We start from the raw sequence: 22162 nt of genomic DNA on the forward strand, positions 1-22162 counted from the left end.
CAACACGAGGCTTTTTTTGTTTTTCAAACTGTATATGAAATGCAATAAATACAGTTTATCCATTAGAACTAAAACAAATTCAATTGGATTGGTTCGGATTATTCACAATCTCCATGTTTATTCAATTTTCCTAAAAAAGCAGATTGAACTCTTAAAAAATAATAACAATAATAATTACAATAGGCTTTCGTGGTGCTTTCGCTGTTCGGGCCTAATAATAATAATAATAATAATAATAATAATAATAATAATAATAATAATAATAATAATACTTGTACATCTCAAAAATAACATTAAGGTTTTTACATCCAACCCTTAACCTGGGTCCTTTATTTCGAAAACTTCAGTTTCAATGCATACGTGATAACCTTGCCCATCACAATATGGCGGACGAGCTGACGCATCCTAAATTATGGAGTCTCTGAAAACGTTTGACTTGTGCTGTTACTCCGCGAACTATCGCGATACCGGTTGCAGCTTTGTGGTTGGTCCAGAATGGCTTACGGTCACTTGGCATTCTGGGACACAAACATTGGTCGGTATGAATAACTGTAACAGCGACAGCAGCATCCGTCGCGCAGAGAAGGAGACAGGACAAACAAGCGACTCGCCAGAATGCAGCGGAGAGGAAAAACGGTCTTTTTATGTCTCGTTTTTGTTGTCGCTGAGAGTGAGGCCCCTGTGGTTTAATCTCTGAAATGCAAACGTCGGACTTTATGTGGTTAGCTAACGGCGGCAGCAAGTTAGCCCCGCAGTGATTTGTGCCTGTCCGTTGGCTGGCGGCTCGGGGAAAACTGGTGAAGTATTAAAAGTTCGCCCAGCTTCTTTTGTTCTGCCCACTGACTCGATTTCGCTCGGAGCCGAGGGAGGACGACTCTGAACATGGCGAGCGTCAGACACAGACGCAGCAAAACTTGCTTTTTAAAGTCGCTGGACTGGCATATCCCGCAGCTAGTTTACCCGAGATAAGCGCCGGCGGAGCTGTCGCTCCGTGTAATGGCAGTTGGCGTGGGAGCCGCGCAGCTGTGTGGTACCACCGCGGATCTCGTCATCGGGAAAACTTTCTAGGCTGGCTATCCGGCCACCATCCCAGCTGTCTCCGGGTCACCCGAGCCCCACCGCTGCTGGTCCCCAGAGGCGATTTTGAGGGGCGGGGTGGGGGTACAACATGTCAGGGGCCACGACCGTGCAGCTCTTCACCAAGCTTGTGAAGCACGGACTGGGCAAGACGCAGATCCAGCTGAACCGCTGGCTGCAGAGGACCGCCGCGGAGGACTGCGAGAAAATAGACATCCTGATATGCGGCGCGTTTGAAGAGAGGAGCGTCGGGGCCGGGAAGTCGGATGGGGACCCCGATGTCATCGCCGACGCAGCGGGGCCCCCCTTCAGCAGCAGCGGGGAGTTCAGACACCCATGCTGCATCACCACCTTCTGCTTCAAGAGCGCCCTGCTGGCCTGCATCCTGACCGCCGTGTGCTTCTCGTCGGTCGGGCTGGTGCGGCAGTACCTCAAGGACCTCCTGCTCTGGGTGGAGAGCCTGGACAGCTTCGTGGGAGCCATGCTCTTCATAGTTGGGTTGATCGTCGTTTCCTTTCCGTGCGGATGGGGGTACATTGTTCTGAACGTGGCGGCGGGCTACCTGTACGGCTTCGTGCTGGGCATGGGACTGGTCATGGTGGGCGTTTTGATCGGGACCTTCGTGGCGCACCTGGTGTGTAAGCGGCTGCTGTCTGACTGGGTGCTGAACAAAGTCGGGAACAGCGACCAGCTCAGCGCTGTTATACGAGTAGTGGAAGGAGGGAGCGGACTCAAAATCGTGGCCTTAGCAAGACTCACCCCCATACCGTTCGGACTCCAAAATGCAGTTTTTTCGGTGAGTATTAAAAACGTCAGCCGTCGCTTTTCCCCCTCCTTCGTGTTTTCAGTGGTGGTCTTTGTTGTGGGCACTGAGGCTCACTGCCCAGGGCGTCAACCTTCCAGTGGGCGACAAGGCCTCCTGCTCCAACCCGTATAGACTGCTCCAGTCAACAAGAAGTTCTGCGCCTGGTGTAAAGGTTGCTTTATTATTGACGCACCCGCGAGGTCCGCGTGGCTAAGTGTCGTAATTTTGGCTTCCACGCCCCTGCGCCAAAAGTTTCCCGCTCCACGCACATGTGGAAATTTCTAACTACACAGACGAGCAAGTGCTCCTTCTGTCCAGAGGTTCGTAAACATAGACGTCTTTATGATTCGGCCCAAAAAGATCACCGTGATCAACAACTTGTTAACAATAGGGCTTGGGATCCGTGTTGCATTGTGGGACGTGGCGGCCATGTTGATGGCAACGCAACGTTAAAATACCTCTGACATAACGTTGTTGAACGAAGAGACGTAGAAGTAGAGTTGAGAAAGAATAGATAGAAAAAATATGTAAAAATCCCGAAAAGGATCTGAAATTTACCGGGACACATTAAATAGAGAAGCCAGGGACCGGTATGTTGACAAAATCAGCATTATTATGGAGCGCCGACGACCACTTGTTGCCACTGTTTTGCATATCAGACGTCTTCGGCTACTTTGTTTGCGGTGTGAGCACCTATACTATAGACATCCTATAGACAAGTTCCAAAGCTACAAATCCTTGGAGTCTCATGTGCAGTTTACGAATGGATGGGTTCAGGAGCTGCAGATCATAAAGCCAGCAAGCAGTGGGAACACAGTAATCCGTACAAAGGTCAGCTGTGCTCAGACGGGCTCTGGCACCTGCTAACCGTTAGCGCTAACAACCACTCACGCATGTAATGTACTTTTAAAGCATGTAATGTGCGTTCTCCGTGGTTCCGCCTCCAGGTAGGAAAGCGGTGGAAAGTTAACCCATTTTCTATGTTTTTCCCATGGCGATCATGTGTTGCGCTGTTACAGCCCACAACACAGCAACGGTTTACCATGGTTGAAATCAAGTTAAGGTAAAATTAATCAAATTAAAACATGGGTGAGAGAGGGAGTACAGTACGCGGTAGTCATAGGCAGTAGTCTGAGTAGCGGCGGCGGGGCATTCAACATGGCGGCCACACAAAGTAATACGTCATGACGCCCAAGCCCTATTCAATCAGTCAATCTTTTTTGTCAACTACAATTTGCATTGTAATCGAAATTACAGTTTCAGTACAACCGTCCATCACATACATCACCTACAGTTCCTGGACAGAAATCGCCTTTGCTCTTGGAAGAATGTAAGGGGCCTAAATGTCGGAAACAACTGTGTTTTCTACTTCTGCGTGTTGTGGGGTGTAATACGCTGGGCGTAGGGGCGCAACGCTGCCCCCTAGAGTCTAAGAGAACAGCGCAACTTCAGAGGTAGAGCCGCACGGAGCGTAAATGCCGCAGACGTTGTGTCCGCATGTCTGCGCGGAACATACGTGCGTCAAGCATAAAGCGACCTTAAGCCCTGTAAGAAAATAAGACGGCCATGCGCTAGAGCTAGCTAACAGCGCTGGGGCTAGCTAACAACGCTGGAGCTAGCTAACAACGCTGGAGCTAGTATTTGACCTGGAGTATCCAACTTGCCTCAAAGTTTTAAAATGAATCTGAACCTGATTCTTGTACGCTGAGCAGAGATTCTGTAAAACACAGTGCAAGATATGTATTTGTTTGTTTGTAAAAAAAAAAAAAACGATACAGGCAAGGAAAGGCAAGTTTATTTATCAAGCACTTTTCAACAACAAGACTATTCAAAGTGCTCAAGTACATGAACAGAAATAATAACAGAGGGAAATATTTATTACATAGGTAAAGAAAAACACTACAGTATCAAAGGAATAAGCTAAGTAAATCTTTGACTGGACTTAACCCTAACCCTCATACATTAACAAACATACAGAAAGCATAAAATCACAGTACTTAATTGTTTATATTCATAATAAGAAATAAGCTTGGTAAATCCTTTAGGGGTTTCTAATATAAAGTCATTTTGTCCAACTACAAAAATTCATCCTTAGTTTTCTTTAAAAATTGCTCTAACTTCTCATATTTCACTTTGTTGACTTTAGGACCACCTTAGATTGAGAAAAGATAAAACATAAAAAAAAAAATAGACTGATCAAACCTGGACTGATCTGACCTAGATACCTTTGAGGAATAACAGAGATCATTATCTCACAAACTGCTTTTGGTTTCGCCAGGTTTGGGCACGTCTGAGATTCCCACAGCAGGATAACCTCAATTTAAAAAGCAACGATTACGCAATAGTTAATGGCAAGATTTGTTGGAAGAAAATATGTAACAGGATCAAATTACTATTATGCAATAGAAAAGGAAGACTTATTGGTATTGCTGTGAAAATAAGGTGACACACTGGTTATTAGAGTTAGAAGTATTTTCCACAACATTTATTGGTTGTGAAGAAAAAATAAAAACCTATTAAATTTAGTTGTAGATTTGAAGTGCTTGTAGCACAGAATAGTGTAGATTTTTGTGCTTTTGCTCTTCATAGGGTAACAAAAGTCGGGGATGTTAACGAGTCTCTGGTTTCCTAATGATTGAAATCAACATTCTCACATGGGACGAGTGCCGTCTAGTGGACCTGCAGCGCACCGTTGTTTCCGTCAACGACGACGAGATAAACATTTCTGACTAAAACACTACGAGAGAGAGAGATTCTTCGATGACGAGACTAGATGAAAATGTTAGTGGGTGGTCCGTCAGACGTTCAGAACGCGTGACGTCTCCACGTGTCGAGCAGGTAAACAGGCAACGGCTGAAAAGTAGCAGTGATGCTTCTCCATGCCACCATGTGTGGGCATGACCACCCCCACCGGAAATTCGCTACTCCATAGTTGCAGTGTGTTCTATAAATGGGCTTGGTGGTCGGAAATTATGAAAGGGTCTGTGGAAATACTCTAAATACGATCAATCCCAAAGGGGGAAAAAATAATAATGTATTGGGAATAGCGTTTGGCGTCTAGCTTTTGAAAAGTTGGCTTCTTCTAGTTTAATAGAAGGAGAATAAGGATATCTATTGGTAAAAAAACAAACATCCATGTGGTCAATATTTGGACGGCTTGAACTAAGCCCTCAAAAGATAGGGAGCACTTTGTGCTTCACAAAACCAAAAAATGAGTAACATGTCAGATTTGACATGTGAGCTCCACAGTGACGATACAGGAGCAAAAACAACATGGAGTCATTGATGAGGGTGCTTCAGGGCGCCGCCTGAACGTCTGTCTGATTGCTCATCTAATGAGGCCGTTAGCTTGTTAGCTGGTCGATGACAGGAGCTTGTTTACACACGCAACTGATGTGACTAAAATGTGTTTAAAATGAAAAGCAATGAAAATATTACGAATACACAGTTTATACAGGCTTAAAATCAAATAGTCCGGTCTTTACGTGCGTTTACCTGCACCAAGCTTTATTTCGAGTAGAAACTCTCTGACTTTGGCAGAGTTGTGAAATTTCCGTCAAACAACCGTAGAGGTTTAGTACTTCTTCATGTGGAAAGAAACAAGAAGAAGCGCGGAGGTGTGTTGGTGCTGACTGTTCTGAGCGCACCGAATGGACCCGCACCAGGTTCTGAGATGGTGGAGAACTCCTGAGAGAGCGAGAGGAAATTACGATCATCCCAAAACGTCCTGACCTGCACAGCGCTGCGGCTCCATCCACCACATGCAGGCGCCGTAAGTTCACGAGTTAATCGGAAACAATTGTTTAGATGGACGCTGGTCGGATTATGGATCATCAACCAATCCTCTTAATACAGTTTCATTCTGATGGCAATAATTTGTTGATTAAGCTCTAAGTTTTAATTTGCTGGCAAGGTCTGAGTGAAGGTGCTGTCTGGGAGAGAGGAGCAGGGCTCTAAATCAACTTTTCAAGAATAAAGAGTCTTTATTGTTTCGGGGAGACACTTGGAATGATAAGAGGCAGACCCAAATTAAATACACTTACAGAAAAACGAGGTATAAGCATCCCCTTGGAAGAAATAAAAAGTATTAAATATCTAACACCCTTTTTGACTCTTCGAAGAAAAATTAGAGAAACTTATAGAATAAACATTCTTGCAATAAAAATATGTTGGACAAATGTAGCATGTAGTATTTACATAATAAGCAGCTTGTGTTGAAACAGTCTGAAATGGGCTGGGGGTTTATTTTAGTGTCATTGGTGGTGTTTTAGCACTGATTGTATTGTTATGCCCAATTTCTCCCCATAGATGCTCCAGTTTAAGGGTGAGGTTCAACCAAAGCGCATTTGACACCCCAGTTTTGGAAAATCGATTTTCTTACAACCCCCCACTTCTCATGTAACCGTTCTTAAAGAAAACAACAGAAGTGGCAAAAATTCAGCGCTTTACAAACACCCCGAGATCAGAAATTGTCCTCCGAGTCCTTATCGGTGTGTCGTTGCTTTAAACCACAGAGACGCCATTAGAAAATATTTGATGTGGTGGATTTGAAACTAACGTTTTTATAACCTTGGTACACCTTGATTTTGGAAACCAGCCCCCTGCTCGGTTCTGTCTGTTCAATCTGTTAAACAGAGTCAGCGATGGAATTTATTTATTTATTGCTCGGCCCGCTGACACTCAGGGGAAATAATGTCCTGCCAGAACCGAGTCAGGAAGAGCTACTAGTATTTTAAGTGCAAATAACGGCGGCCCGCGAACTCAAGTCGTTTTCATGTCGCTCTCCTGCTCAAGGCAAACAGGAGTCTATTAGCTGAAAATATAAGGGCATCCCCCCAGAGAGAGGAAACTCTTTTCGCCGTATTGCCCCTGTTTCTCTGAACATGTAAACTTGAACAACGCAGAGACATTTGATCCAGTTGATGATGAAGCTGAACATTGTCAAGGTATTGCTTTCCTCGGCCCCCCCATGCACTTAACCTGAGACTTTGACCTTCATACGTTGTATAAATAATTTATGATTACTGATTACCTTCAAAACCGTAAAAAGCCTTATGAGGGTTTTTTTTTTTTGAATTTTTCAGTTGTAACAAAGTGTTTATGTAATGTAACTATAACAATGACTTGCTGTGTTATTCAGACCCCTGGAACCTTTTCACTTCCTCTCATGTTACAGCCACAAACTGCTGGGTAGTTTTTTTTTTTTTAAGGATTTGGTTTTTGCAGACCAACACAACAAGGCTTGCTCTCCATTTTAGAGCAAATGATGTTTGCTTTTCATTGTTATTTTAAAGATACAAATCTTAAAAGTGTGCCCGGCTTTATGCGATTTCCTTGTCTGCAGCCATGCCTCTTAAGAAAATGGCTCAAGCTCAGTGAGTTAGTTTCTGGAGAACATGATCAGTTTGATATCTGAGCATCTCTTGTGGTAAGCTGTATGTACCATGGTTTCAGTCGGGTCGCCTTTTTCCAGAAATGTCACTTCACCTGAATTACTGACGTGTGCGCGTTTCACATTTCAGCCAAGTCAAATAGGTAGCTACCAGTTGAGGTCATGAAACAGCTCGGTGGATGCTGACATCTATCTTTTCATTTATTTATTTATTTATTTATTTTTTATGAGGTTGATTGATCTGTCCCAAAAAAAACGTTCTTAATGGCAAACTTAGGGTTTCTCTAAAGTTTGAACGCCTGATTTGAGCTTGATGCGTGGTCCAAACACTATATAAAGGTTCCACTGTGGGTTTTATGAAGTAATGAAATCTATAAACACCAGCAGTCAACCAGCCTGACACGCGACATTCAAACATGGATGCAAATTGGTGAGCTTGAAAGTCATTTATAGCTTACAGCGCAAAGGAATCGGCGAGGGTGGGTGGGTGGTTGTTTGGGTGGGGGGGGAGAAAGATTACGTCTGTTTCTGCAGGAGCTGTAATTGCAGGTTGCAGAAGGAAGCACAGCTTTCAGGATGATTGTTTTCTTGGAAATATCTTCTACTTAATTTAGATTATATTTTACTCTTGGTTTTAGCCCAAGGTTGCACACACTCACCAGCCTAGGAGTGTTTTTTTTTTTTTTACGGCCCATCCTAAAATCAGGAATGTATCGATGTTACGATTTGGCTCTTAAGGTTTTTACATTTTTTGTTGTTTGTTTTTTTGAGGATGGCAGTGGTTTGAAATAAAATATAAGCGTAAGGGGGGGGGGGGGAGAATACCACTGCACCAGAAATAAATATCGACATCTTTTCTGTCCCTGTTTCCATTAAATTAAACGAGGTCCCTGCTTCACGGTTACGGACTCGGACGCTAGACATGTCCAGCTTCAGTTTGACGTGAGGTCATCCTAACCTGCAGGCATCAACCTGCAAGCTGTTTGAGCTGGAACTGCTCTTGTGCTTCTGGGAAATCTTTGACAAGCATCTCGCATTTCAGCGATTTGCTCCGTGACATTAGAGATGACCGGTGAGCTAAAACCCATAGTGGCAAAAAAACAAACAAAAATAAAATAAAATCTGAATGATCTGTTTTCCAATTTAAGATTTCATCGGCAACGCTGGCACAGTTTTGTATCACAGAAGACGAGCAGATGGCTTTGTCATGCCTGAGTGGCCAAAATGCCATGTGATTTATTCTTTTTCTTTCTGGTTTCCACGTTCAGGCTGAGCGGTTGCAACACTCCCCGGGTCGCTGTGTCCAAAGGTCGATTCGGCCCTCTCGTGTCAGAGTCAAGCCGTGTGACGCTTTAACCTTGGACGCGGCATTCACGCCGGCGTCTGGCTCTGCAGAGGTGCTGGCGAGGTGTTTTTAAAGAGACAGACGTTCTGCGCCGCGTCGCTCTGATTCTGTCACCGTGGCCTGCATTATTAATCTGCTTCCAAGTCGGTTTGTTTTGGGAAATTTCGGAGACGATCTTATTGCGCCGCTTGTTGTGGGAGACACCCTAAATGTGGACCGCACTTTGGTTGTGTGTCACCTTGCATTTCTGGTTTCTGATCTTTTCTTCTGATCGGTTGCTGCTTGTCACAACTGGGCGCCTTTTTAAAAAAAAAAAAAAAAAAAAAAATCCTAATGGCATCAGCCTGTCATGAAACTCAGCTTGTTCTGAGTATATCTCAATAATGTGATCTAAAGGCACTTTGTAGGATAAAAAGCGCCAATGTGCGGCTAAATTGGCTGAACCTTGGTCCAAACTAGCTTCAAACTGATATGATTCATTCCACTGACATTCAGTCGTATGATCAGGTTCAGATCCAATTTATTTTATAGATCGATCAATCAAAAAATATAATACAGTCCAATCAAAGGGGATCATTGAATCTGTTTAAGGACACTCAGACGACTGCATCAAGTCGTTGACTCTCCAGCAGGCCGTCAGCCTCAGAAGCATGTGGCGACAGTGGGATGAAACAATAACCTCTAAGTGGGAAGCAATCTCCGGCCGGTTCATTATCAGCGTGTATCAGCTGGATGCCAAAAGCTCCTTACAGAGGGGGACAAAGACCGTAGCAGTAGCATGTCTGGCTGTGGTTTCGTCCAGGAACAAGTCACAGCTAAACGCTGAAGCATTAGGCCAGGAGTACTTTCTATGTGATTCTCAAAGGCTGAGAACCTTCCTAATATTTCGTTATTTCTTTCATTACCTTTGTTGCAAGCGAGACGCGCGGCCACCAAATCCAAATTTCCATGGTGACGCACGCAACAGGAACCGAGAGCATCCGCTCTGCTGCTGGCTCTCAAGCCACTGAATTTGTTTCCTCGCTAAATAACCTGTGTATGTAATCATGATAAAGTATAGCGTTGTTTGACACGGTATAAATGTAGCCGATGAATAAAAGTCTAACGGCCGCTCTGTCAGTGGCTCGAATCCAGCAAAGAGACCCAGCTCAACGTTAGCACGTGCTCTGGTGTCGGTTTCTGTTGGGGAGTGTTTTTTGCTTTTTTACTAGGGCTGCGGCTATCGATTTTTTTTTTAGTAATCGATTAATCTATTGATATTTTTTCAATTAATTGATTGGTCTAAAAAAGAGAAACCCTACATAAACTAACATACCTCCATAAACATGTCTTGATGTTAAAAACAATTGTTGTGCATTTTAAATGCGTTGGTAATGGCAGAAACGTAAACAAACTGAGATTAATGCTGACAAGATTTAATAATGGAGTAATAACTGAGGTCTATATCCATCCATCCATCCTTCCATGTCTGCGACTAAACAATAGACAATATAACTAGGATTTATTTTGCAAATTGTTTAATCTGTGTAGTATTTTTTGATTACCTGATTAATAATCAAACAATAAGTCCTTGTCCTTTTTTTTTGTTACAGAGCAGGTGAAGCTTAAACTCTGCCACTTCAGAAGTTCTGGATAGAGCATACTTACAGACAAAGAAGGGTTTTCATCTTGAATGTACAGTCCTGGCTAAATTACTATAGCTGGTATCTTCTAGGATGAGCCGATTCGATACGATTCTCAATATATCGCTCAGCTTGATTTGATTTGACTCCAATATCGATATTTATTACTTTCAAATTAATGCTCAAAGTTATTCAATCAACAAAACCAGCAAAATATAATATTTATGTTCAATTTATTGAACATAAATATAATGATATATCAATAATTATAATTTGATATATTAACAGGAAAACAAAGTCCATTTGGTTCAATGCATTTAACGTATCATAGAAACCAAAAATGTACCTAAACGTCTGATTTTTAGGGACGAAGGCGCCTCTAAAATTCTGTCGGCCATTCCGCAAATTCGTCTCACTTACTCTTCCTCGCTGTGAACAGTAATGGCGCGCTGTAATAACACCCCCTAGGGGTTGGGATGTATATTAATATAGAAATCCAGAATAACGATATTGAATCGTTTTTTAAAATTTTAGATATTAATGTTTTATCGATTTTTATGCACAGCCCTAACTCTGAGTGTGTTGTTCTTTCAGCAAATAAGATGTTTTAGAGTCTGTAGACTCCAGTTAACGATTCGATTACTAAATAAGTTGACCATTATTTAGATTATTTGTTTCAGGCCTACTTAGTACCAAATGGAATCAATGCAGCTAATGGGACAGAACGCTGATTGTTCACTAGACGCGTTAAGAAAGCAATGCATTTACCATCAAGAAGTCTAGGAGAGAGGAAACTCTGTAATGGTCCAGAGGAAGAAAGATGATAAAGTTTCTTCTCACGTGATATTATTTACTGATTTTCCAATATTGTGCTTTTAGTTCAAGAAATCTTTAGATGTTTACAGTGTCCGGGGGCTATGAAGAAGTCAGACAGGTCTGTGTGTGGCCCAGTATAAATGCCTGCTTTAGCTTGGACTTGTAATAAACCAGTAACTAGGACGGCGGTAAGGATGCACTGAAGAACTAACCGGACCGTTATCGCTTCACAAAACAACTCGGCTGTGTGAACTAATGTCACAGTCAAGCTTTCACCAGGGACTACTGCCGGGTCCTGCTAGATGAAGGTTAATAAGACGAATCCCCCTTTCTCCACCTGCTTTCTCGGCAGTATTTTCACCTTTCCGGTCCACAGGGGTTTAGGACCTTCCTCAGAGTCTGGCTGTCTTGCTGTAATTTATCCCACCAGGAGGCTCATTACCGGGCTGGGCTGCCCACCGCGTATCCCAACAATCATACGCTCAACAGCATGCGGCGGCGAGTGGCAGCGTTTCAGACACACGGTGGACTTCTGTCTCGTCTGTCTCGTCTGCTCTGTCCTTGGTAAGCACTTTCTGCGAGCGGGGCTACCTTTCAGCGTGCCCGCTGCTCCTTTCTGCTGAACTAGACGGTGCCACATTATAGCTGGTAACCTAAAACGACTAGGAGACTGCAGCAGTTGGCAAAAAAAAAAAAAAAAACACAGCATAGCTCAGGGAAAATGAACGCGTGCGAGGACACGGTGGACAAATTCGCCCCGGTTTAGGCGCGCTTTATTACCCGGAGCGTTCCCGCGCCGTTGTTGTGAGCTAATAAAGGAAGCGGGACAGCAGTGGTTTTAATTTATAGACTCCTGTGTGCAGGCGGACACGTGGGGAATATATGTAGTGTCTAGACTGTGGACAAACAGGCAGTCAGCGCTGCAGCTGCTGAAATGTTTCTGCGCGGTTAAGATCAGCCTACTTTACAGCGTTGCTCACCAGCACGGAGCCAGACCTGCGCAGCTGCTTATCTGAATGAATCAGGTCAGGCGCTTTTTTTTTTCCCCCCTCGTTTTGTTTGTTTGGTGTTTTTTTTTTTTTTTTGGGTTGCTCAGATTTGCAGATCATCTTGATGTAGAGAATCAAGCAGGAGTTTCAGTGGGAATTGTCTGCACGGTTATATAAATACCAGCAGAGCGGGGCCCACCCCTGGATGAATGCCCTGACAGCTGCGCGTATGCAAGACGCCTGACAGCGAGAGGCACTTTAAAAGTCAGGCATGGTCGTGTTTTTCTTTTCTTCTAGGTTTCTGCTGAAAGTGCTTTTTTTTCTTTCTTTTTTTTTCCCCTTTCTTTTTTTAAACACGTTATGGCTTGGATGTGTCACACATAGTCAGGAACGCTCAGTATGCACGATTCTTACGCTGTCTGGAAAAGTGGAAAAACTGAAATTGTGGAAATTAATTTCAGTATTTTACGGGTATAATATTCTTAAATTATGTAAAATAATGGCGTTTCCAGACTTTATTCTCAATCACATCTGAATAAATGTTGTGTTCTTCCTGCTTTCCCTCCATCTTTGTCTCCTTCGCTCCCTGCTTTCTTCCTTGAGTCCTTCCTTGTCTCCTTCTTAATCAGCATCCTTTTTTCCTTAATTCTTTGATTCTATCCTTTTCATATTCCTTTTTTTCTTTTCTTCCTGTGTCCTTTTTCTCTCCATTTGTCATCCATTTGTTCATCCTTTCGTGTTTCCTTTCCTTCCTTGTGTACTACTTCCTTCTTTCCTTATGTCCTTCCGTGTAACCTTCTTTGCTTTCTTCCTTCCCTTCCTTTATTGTGCCTTTCTTTACTTGCGTCCTTTTTTCCCCTCAATCCTTTCTTTAATCGTATCCTTTCCTTGTTCTGTCATTTCTTTTCTCCTTGTGTCCTTTTCTTCATCCTTTTGTGTGTCCTTCTTTCCTTCCTTGTGTACTAGTTGCTTCTTCTGTCCCTCTGTGCAACCTTCTTTGCCTCCTTGCTTGCTTCCCTCTAGTTTGTAATTCTTTCCAGGATATTTAAAACTCATCCACTCTTGAAATATATGTCATAAGTCCTTCATTGATAGCGACCTTCACTATTTTATATTTTAAATTCACATAAACAACTAAGAACTGTGGAAGGGTACATCAGGAAAGGTCTGGAAGTTCCCCATGAGGAATCAGCAGGAACTCCTTTTCATTAGGTGGTTTCGTAAAGGGATGGTTTAAGATTAACTTTTACGTGGAGACACTTTGGTGGATCCAGCGTTTGCATTTTGGAGCCCTGATAACGTTTTGGCAGCGGCTGCGTGGCGTCGGGGCCTCGCCCGGCACGCCGCTATCAGCCACAGCCGGGACAAAGTGCACGCAGAGCCAAGGTCACATCCACACTCAGCCCCCGCTGTCACGCTGCGCTGTGTGTCATCACTTAATCGAGGGATCAAGGGTCGCACAAACGCAGACTTTTGTTTATATATAGGCGCCGAAATGAGACACCGGGCAGGATCCGGGTTTAAAACATGCTAGTTGCACCTCATTGTTGTCGGAGTCAGTTTGCTAAGATAACCAAGATCTGATTTTTCTTATTGTGACAAAAATCAGGATATCGTGACAACCCTGAAAGAACATAGTTTTGCGCTTTATTCATATGAATGAAGCAAAAAATGAGCAGATAATCTTCTGAGTTCTGCCTTTTATTGCTGTAACACAGGAAGGAACAGATTGAATTCTCAACATGTTATCTTGTTTCCTACTGTAATCCTGCTGACTATTCAGCTAACCCTATACCAACTGTTTGTATATTATTATATGTTCTGTTTAGGGGTGGACGATAATTCAATATCAGTATATATCGCGATTTGGCGTCATCCAGAAAAGGTGATATGACATTTCCAATATTTCAGCATACATTACAGTCTGTGATTACAGCATTTCTCACTGACCGTCGTTCTGGCTTTTAGCTAATTTTATGTGTTTATATTTTTTAAAGCTAATATTTCCAAAGTGTTATATTTGAGGAGTTTTATAAACATGATAAAATAATTCTCATCGGTTTGTGCAGGCATCTGTTGTGGGCATTCTTGATAGTCTTTCTAAGGCTTTTATTTTTCTTCATATCGATATAATTGTATTGTATCAACCAAAATTAATAAATATACCGTGATAAAAGGTTTTGGCCTTATTGTCCAGCCCTAGTTCTAATAGAGGTTAACATTTAATTGGGGACAGAATCGACTCTCCTTACTTCCCTTAAAAAAAAAAAAACAAGGTCTTCAAGCAAACTGACTTAATGTGTTTTTCTAAATGTCTCAAAGAATAAATGCTCCATATTAAAAAAAAGACATCTCCAGTGTTATATAATCTTTTAGCCCTTTTTTTTCTTTTAGCAAAAGTACTGTTTAAAACAGTGTTTTGCCAAGAAAAGACACAAGTCTGCCACTGACAGGCAGCTGTTAATACTTTGTACAACCTGCCAGATTGTTTTAATTGTCCTGGTATCTCGAGGTTTTCATGCTGCCGTCCACTCCAACAACTTCTTTGAGGCTTGGGAAGAAAAATATAGTCCCAAAGCATCACAGACCCTCCACCATACGTAGCATGAGGCACGAGGTGCTTTCCTGACCAGTCATGTCGTTTCACACCAAAGCCGCCCAGAGCGTTTGCTGCCGGAAAGCCTAATCTAAAGTGATGTAGTGGCATTTCTTTAGAGTGGTAAAGTCTCTGTTTCTGCTTTTAGATCACAGATGTGTCCTTGCCAAACTACCTGGTGGCCTCCTCGGTGGGCCTGTTGCCCACGCAGCTCCTCAACTCCTACCTGGGCACCACCCTGCGCACCATGGAGGACGTCATCGCCGAGCAGAGCATCAGCGGCTACTTTGTGTTCAGCCTGCAGGTGAGACGCTGGAAATGTCAACTCTGTTAGCATTTGGGCAGAAAGAATCTGTGCATAGTTCAGCTTCGTCTGCAGGGTTCTGTCCTCTGAAACGGTAGCGGCGCGTTAGCAGCGTGACTCTGCAACATGTCTGTATAAACGGCTTTTTTAGCAAACAAAGGAGCTTGATTAGTAATGATCACTTTGCTCTTTGGTTTATTAATACGCTCGGAGAAAAACGGGCGACACGTGTTCCTGGCCTCCAGCTAGATAGACAGGAGTTCTCTCTGTTGAAGATGAAGGGTCACACCTTCGCTTTAATAGCAGCTTGTGGTCCGGACAAGGGCTGCAGCTAACAATTATTTTAAGGATTGTGTATTCCAGGGTTTATTTTGATTTAAAAAAATTACCTAAGCTTATTTTATGAGTAAAAGAAATAGGCGAAAAAGAAAATATAATTCAATTCCTCTTAAAGCAATAAAATGTATTTTTGTTCTTTGTTTTTTAAATAAAAGGAGACATATTTTTAAGCCCTTAAATGCATTTTGTTATGCACTTAGAGTCTAAGAATGCAGAAAAAGTTAATGTAGTCTCTACAAGCTGCGTAGATATCTTTATATTCTTTTTGGGCCATACTTTTCAAGCTGTTCGGTTTTCTCTAATTAAATTTTTTTGAACAATTATGTCAGAATATTTGCTGCAGAGCTGCTAAACGAGGTCACGGACTTCCGCCTCATTGATTTCACTAATCTGCCATTTTTATTTCTTGGAGCAAAGGATGTCGAAGTTACAAGTGAATAAATCATTGATTGCTCATTACACCGTCCCCCAGCATACTACAAAAAAATGGCCGAGCAGGATGGAGTGGAGCGCTCTGTGACCTTGAAGGGCCTCCTTTAGATTTAAAGAGACGGCACCAAAACGCACTTTAGGACAAGGGGGGGAAAAGGGGGAACGTGGCGGTAAATTAACGAGGAATTTAGACCAAAATGTTGCAGTTCCACTTTATATAGACCACAACTGAATGATTTCAGTGTGAAAAAGAATTGAAAAGCACAATATGTCCCCTTTTTAAGATATGGTGCCATTAAGTTCATATATTAAGCTCTTCTGTTAGAAAAAAAGTCCTGCATATTAACGGTTAAAGTTAGCAAAAAAGAAAAACTTCTGACTACTCTATTCTAACTTATGAAAGCTATTTGTTGTTTACGTTTTACACGCTTTACCCCAGACTGCCTGCTTCTGCCTTAAATCCATAAATCCTTTAACACGACAGCGACCCCTAGTGGCACACTTTGGGTCATACGTGAACTTAAAGCCCCTGCAAACGTAAAATGAGCTGTTGTGGCGCTGCTTATCTCCACAGATCATCATCAGTATTGGCCTGATGTTCTACGTGGTCCACAGAGCTCAGGTTGAGCTGAACGCTGCCATCGCTGCCTGCCAGATGGAGCTGAAGTCGTCGCACATGAACGGCTCCTCCACCAATCACAGCGGCTTCTCGTACTGCAGCAAGAGGGCGACAGCCGGCGGCGGCAGCAGCTGCATCAACGTGGTGTGACGGTCGACGTGAACGCGGGTTGCAGCTCCGAGGACCAGAGGAGTCGACTTTTAGGACTGCACAGCTTAAAGGGGAGCCCGCTGAGTTCTGGAGCCCGGAGCGTACCGCTGGCAAAGTTTACCATTTCTCCGTCATGACAGCGTCACATTCGGGCGACAACCCGGAAAGTGTCTTTTGTTTCCGTAGTTTCTGTTGTAGAGATGTTGGGACCACGCACCCTTTAATAAAGACGGTGCTGTGAAAATCCTCTGTTGGTATATCATCTTAGGACCTTTTTATTTGCTCGACTCGCTAAGGTACCTCTTAGTATCCGCTGTTACGGGAGATGTCAATGAAACGGCGACTGTCGGAAATATCAGAGGAGACGTGAAACAAAGCTAGGCACCCGCCGCCTGGTGGCGTCGTTATGAATGTGCAATTTGCCGCTTTCTAGAGAACCAAGAAATTGATTTTCTGTTGCCGACCTATGCAGCTTTACTTCATACGGTTCTGCTTTTGTTTCATTTTAAGTGACTTTGTCTTCACCCAGTGCTCAATGACCGTGTAATAATAAGGGCATTAATAATACTTTTAGCTCATTTGCTTTGCGTTGTTTTTATTTTTTTTATTTTTAAGTGCCCTCGTTTTGAAAAGTCTCCGAGCTCTTTCTGCTGGCTTATTGCGCCCCGGCTGAGTCGCTTGGCTTTTCTGAGATCAGTTTGTGCAGAGCTGCAGGAAGAAGAGCAGCTTCTGCAGCAGGACACTCAGGAATGCTTCATCCCCAAGAAGCTTAAGTGAAGTATAAAGCCAGGAAAGGATCCCTGCGTTGAATTATTGTCAGATTTTCCTGGAAAATCCCAGGATTTCATCTCACATCTTTGTTTGATTGACATTTTTTAAGACTGAGTTTAAGGGTAAAAGTGTCATTAGAAAAACTTCAAAAACATCCTTTATTGCAGTAATGAATTTTTTTTATTTGAAACATTTCATTTCCATTCCACGCAGAGGGAAATATTTTAAAGTGTTTATTCCTGTTAAATCGGAAAATAATGGCTTACTCCAAATTCTGTTTCCAAGAAAATTTATGGAATTAATAAGGATTTTTCAATACAGAAATGTTATGATGTTGCCTTGTTATCGTCTATACAAACTTACAGAAGACTCCTGGCATAAATAGGTCATTATTAAGGAGGCCGGCTCATCACACAGGACTCCATCCAAGCATATTCTTGGAAAGTCGAGTGGAAGGAAAACATGTGATGGATTTCATTTTCCAGCAGGACTTGACTCCTGCTCACACTGTCAAACTGACCGGTACTTGGATTAATAGCTGCAGAGTCACCGGTCTTTATGGATCAAATCCAGCAATGCAGATGAGAGGAAAATAAACCCTCCCCACCTCAGCAGAGCCGCGGGCTGATTTACCTGTGGTTGACAAAGTAACCCGTGCAAAAGGAACCACAACCGAGTATTCAGTCCATATACTTTACAGTGCATGGGCAAACCTTTTGGTAAGCTGATATTACTATATTTAAAATACTCTTTTAAACTGTACAATGGGCTTTGCTGCACAATCCCCTCAGCCTACTTCCACTAAACTTTCCTTTAATGATGCTTGGATAGACAGCTTAGGCTTCTCCTCCTTGTGCAGAATGACGATGACTGACAACTCGGTATTCTTCCCTGCAGCTGTGCAGGACGTGGCTTTCCTTTTGTTTAAAAAAAAAAAAGTTTTTTAAGGGACTTATTTAATATTCTAGTTAATTGAGAAAATAAACTTTGCATTTTCATTAGCCGTAAGCTCTAACCACCGACATTAAAAGAAACACTTGAAATATCCCCTCTGTGTTTAACGGATCTATACTGGAGTTTAGCTTTTACCTTAAAACACTTAGATGAACTTTTAGCAGGTATTTGAACTTTCTCAAGCTGCACGTAAGCTGTAAATAGTTTTTTGTTTGATCACAGATCAGTGCAATATGTGACGAAAGATTAACGAAGGGGCATGAATGTCGTATTCAGTGCTGAAACCAAACAACTTAATGCGTGCAGAGTAACCCAAACCGGAGTCGGCGTCTCCTTTTCGGTTTCTAAAGAATGAAATTAAGATAAAATAGATTATTTTTCTGTGCCGTAAATGAGTAAAACCACCGACTTAACTTTATTTTGCTACTTTGTCATTGATGAACCAAGCTTCTCGTTGCTGTAGATTTCTTTGCACAGTCCGCCGAAACCGACTAACAATATTTTCAGAAAGGTGTCGTTTAACCTGGAAGGGGTTTGGTTGGTCACAAGTCTCAGAAGCTGACAATCAAACACAACGTGGACACCAGGCGATGAATGTGACGCTACGTTTAGGTTTCGTTTTTACATCTCTTAACGATGCTGCTCCTCGGACAAAGTCTGGTCGAGGAACAATAAGGGCTTCTATCTAAAATTCCCATCTTGTTTTACCAGGACACCTGTTTTGTAATCCTGGTTGATCTTGTTTGGTTTTGGGTTTGTTTTTTTGTTTTTCCTCTTCTGTTTTTATTTTATTTTAATTTAGTTTTTCTACAAACTTTCTGCTGGAATCCAGAATCGATGTTTGTCCGGAAACATTCCACGCCGTCAGTCCTCTTGATAAGCTGTTATTTTCCCCCCTTTTTGTTAAGTTTTTACTTTCAATTGCCCCTTCCTGTTTGAATTTAGCAATAATATTCAGAGTAAAAAGCAAAAAGAACAAAAAAAACAAACAAATAAAATAACAAAAAGGGACAAAAAAAATAAAGATGTATCTAATATGTCGAGCCAAGTGTCTGGAATCCGGTTCAGCCCTGCTGTTGAAGATGTTTGAATCGTTGCGTCTGAGTTGGTAGTCGGACCTCTATTTGACATGTTTGTGTTCAACCTGCCTTTTACCTCCTGCTGCCTCTGAGGTTCTGTTGAGGCCGCGAAACGAAAATGTGAGAGTTTGTAGCACTTTGCTCGGAGAGTCCCTGAAACTAAAGTTGATTGACGTCTCACTGCTGTCGCACGAACATCTTCAACCTCAGTCTGGAGCGCTTAAGGAGACCCAGGAGGATACTTTCTTTCATTTTCACAACGTTCCGTTTGAAAAGCATGGCGAAAACGTGTTGTTCTCCCAAAACGATAATGTGATTCAAGAAACGAGAGGTGGAAGATTTATCATATGCAGTCTACCAGCTGGGACTTTAACACATTTGGGATGGTGGGACGGGGTTTTTGGGTAGAAATGTTGGTTCTTCCTAGCTGGGCTCTACTTAACTTTAGATCTAGTTATGCAACAACTGATTCCTGACGGAAGTGTATTTCATAGAGAACCACAGAGGACCTGACTCTGCACACCTGAGCTGTTCTGGAGAGCAGCTGGGTGATTAACGAAACGAGACGAGGGTCCGGTTTGGTGCTATGAAATGCAATACTTCCCCATTTGTATCAAGTGCATTACACATATGCTGTATTTTTTAATACAGACTTTTACAGTGTATAAATATTATTTATCACTGTACAAAGCTTGTTCAGTGTTATTTATGAAAGACAAAATAAAACTTGACAGACTTGTTACATTTGTTGTTGTTTTGTTGTTGCTTTTTATTGCGTGCTACACTGATATCGGGACTTAAGCAGACCAGAAGTTGACCTTAAATTCTCTTTATCTTATATTTAAACACACAGTTCAACTTATTGGGGCTAAAGAGGGCTAAAAGCCTAAATATCAATCAGATTTTCTTTTTATCTTTGAAACTTCTATTTGAAATAATTGCATACTAGTACTTCTCACACAATTAGAATATTGCATAAAAGTGCAATACTTTTTGCCAATCATTTCAGAAAGTGAAATGGTTATTTTATAGTTATTTTATTGGTTATTTTGTAGAAATCCATATAAATGCAGGCTGTGGAAGAACCACAGTGCTGGTACTATTGGACCTCAGATACTGTGATACTGTCGATCACTGCATTCTGTTAGAACGCCTGGAAAACTGGGTCAACCTCTCTGTTACAGCACTCAACTAGTTTAAATCCTACTTAACCCTTGTGTGGTGTTCATATTGTTGTTACACAGCCAGTGTTTGTGGGTCTGGTGGACCCGTTGCATTTTGTGCTTTTTAATGCCTCACAATCAAACACTTTTGTGTAAAAATACTTAACAAATCCTACTTCAACCCAATTTCAAGTTGTATAAACTAAATATTTGGTTATTTAAAGCATAATAAAGCAAATTAATTATAATAAAATCATGATTTGAATGGAAACAAATTCACACGTGAAGCAAGGTTTTTCCAAGACTAGTGACTTTTAGTTTTTTGAACTCAGAAATTTAACCCATTCAGGTGCACAACACAAGCTATATGAACACAGAGTAGATCTATCAGTCAAGAACACACATCAGCCCCATGACCTTTAGCCAATGGCCTGCCCAACACACGAGGGGCAGAATTTTACTGTGTGTGTTGCAGATATACTTTTTGCACTTGATGCATCTATGTTGTTTTTTTTCTGTCCATCTTCCACACTTTGCACTGATTCTTCTTGTTGCCAAACATGTACTGGAACAGCATCACACACTTACTTCAGGCTCTGCAGATTCTGGTTCTGCAGATTGGGTGGATAGGGCAGCATTCTCCTCTGGAATCCTCCTCATTTGGCACATAGGATACCAGGGTTGTGTCACCCATGTATGCAAACTTGTAAGGCTTGACTTTAGACCCAGAAACTCAAGCAAGGATAAGAACCCTGAAGTAGGCATGTAAATGGGTTTGGCCCATTTCCTTCCACCTCTCTTCAAAAACAAGAATCATTTTCTGGATGGAATCTGGTATGAAAAGCTGAAAAGAAGACTTCATGTCCTGTGTGTAAGTAACTGCCACTTGCGTTGGTCCTGGTTGCATCCTTATCACATTGGTAGCCTGCGGGGTGACTCTTTTCTTGGGCGAGACCATTCAATTTCAACATTTTTGACTTCCATATTTCCTCACTTGCTCCATGCTGACTGTCTTGTTCTTGTTCTGTGGCCCTGTGGCTGGCTGCAGACGGCCTGGTCTGGAGACTTGTCTTCGTTTTGGAACTGGCTGATGCTCAATCTCGTCCTGCTTCAGAGTCACTGTCAGACTCTAAATTTTCAGAAATGGGATCCTCAAATTCTGAAACCTCTTTTTTTGAATACTATCTCTCAACATTATCATCAAAAACTTCTCTCTCTTCCAAAATCAATTACAGGGCCCTCTGCGCATAGTATATTTTGGCCACCTTGATCGCTTGTTATAAGAAACCACACTGGCAAAGCTATATTTATACTCCATTTGTAGCAGAAAGAGTGTGAGAAACTAAAGATTACCACAAAACAGAAAGTTAAATGTGCCCAGACAGGAGGAGGAAAGAGTGTTGTGTACACATAACGTCAGTTTCCACATCTCAATTAGCCCCGGGTCCAGTGGACCCGGACACCTTATATGTAATACAAATGTGTAGGGGGGGTGTACGGCGTGTAGTCAATAAAATCGTTTTCTGATATATGTTCTTCACACAAAATGAGCCAAGGCCAGTGAATCTGAGTTTGAAAAATTAATTGATTGTATCATTTTTCGTTCAATAAAAAATGAAAACGGGTCCCACAGACCCGAACACCACATAAGGGTTAAAGGACAGGCACTTTTTTGTGTCAGTAGGTAACTTTACATCAGAGATGACAAA

The 22162-nt window shown here is 42.2% G+C and overlaps 1 protein-coding gene across 1 annotated transcript; it reads left to right on the forward strand.

The window, feature by feature from the left end:
* The first annotated feature begins 505 nt into the window (after positions 1-505).
* Positions 506-20032, forward strand: tmem64 (transmembrane protein 64). The gene is made up of 3 exons (XM_012868624.3): positions 506-1873; positions 14791-14946; positions 16292-20032. The coding sequence occupies exons 1-3, from the start codon at positions 1169-1171 to the stop codon at positions 16484-16486; spliced, it is 1056 nt and encodes a 351-aa protein (XP_012724078.2). The 5' UTR covers positions 506-1168; the 3' UTR covers positions 16487-20032.
* The last annotated feature ends 2130 nt before the right edge of the window (positions 20033-22162 follow it).

Source organism: Fundulus heteroclitus, chromosome 13 (genome assembly GCF_011125445.2).
Source record: "Fundulus heteroclitus isolate FHET01 chromosome 13, MU-UCD_Fhet_4.1, whole genome shotgun sequence".
Taxonomy (NCBI): Eukaryota; Metazoa; Chordata; class Actinopteri; order Cyprinodontiformes; family Fundulidae; genus Fundulus; species Fundulus heteroclitus.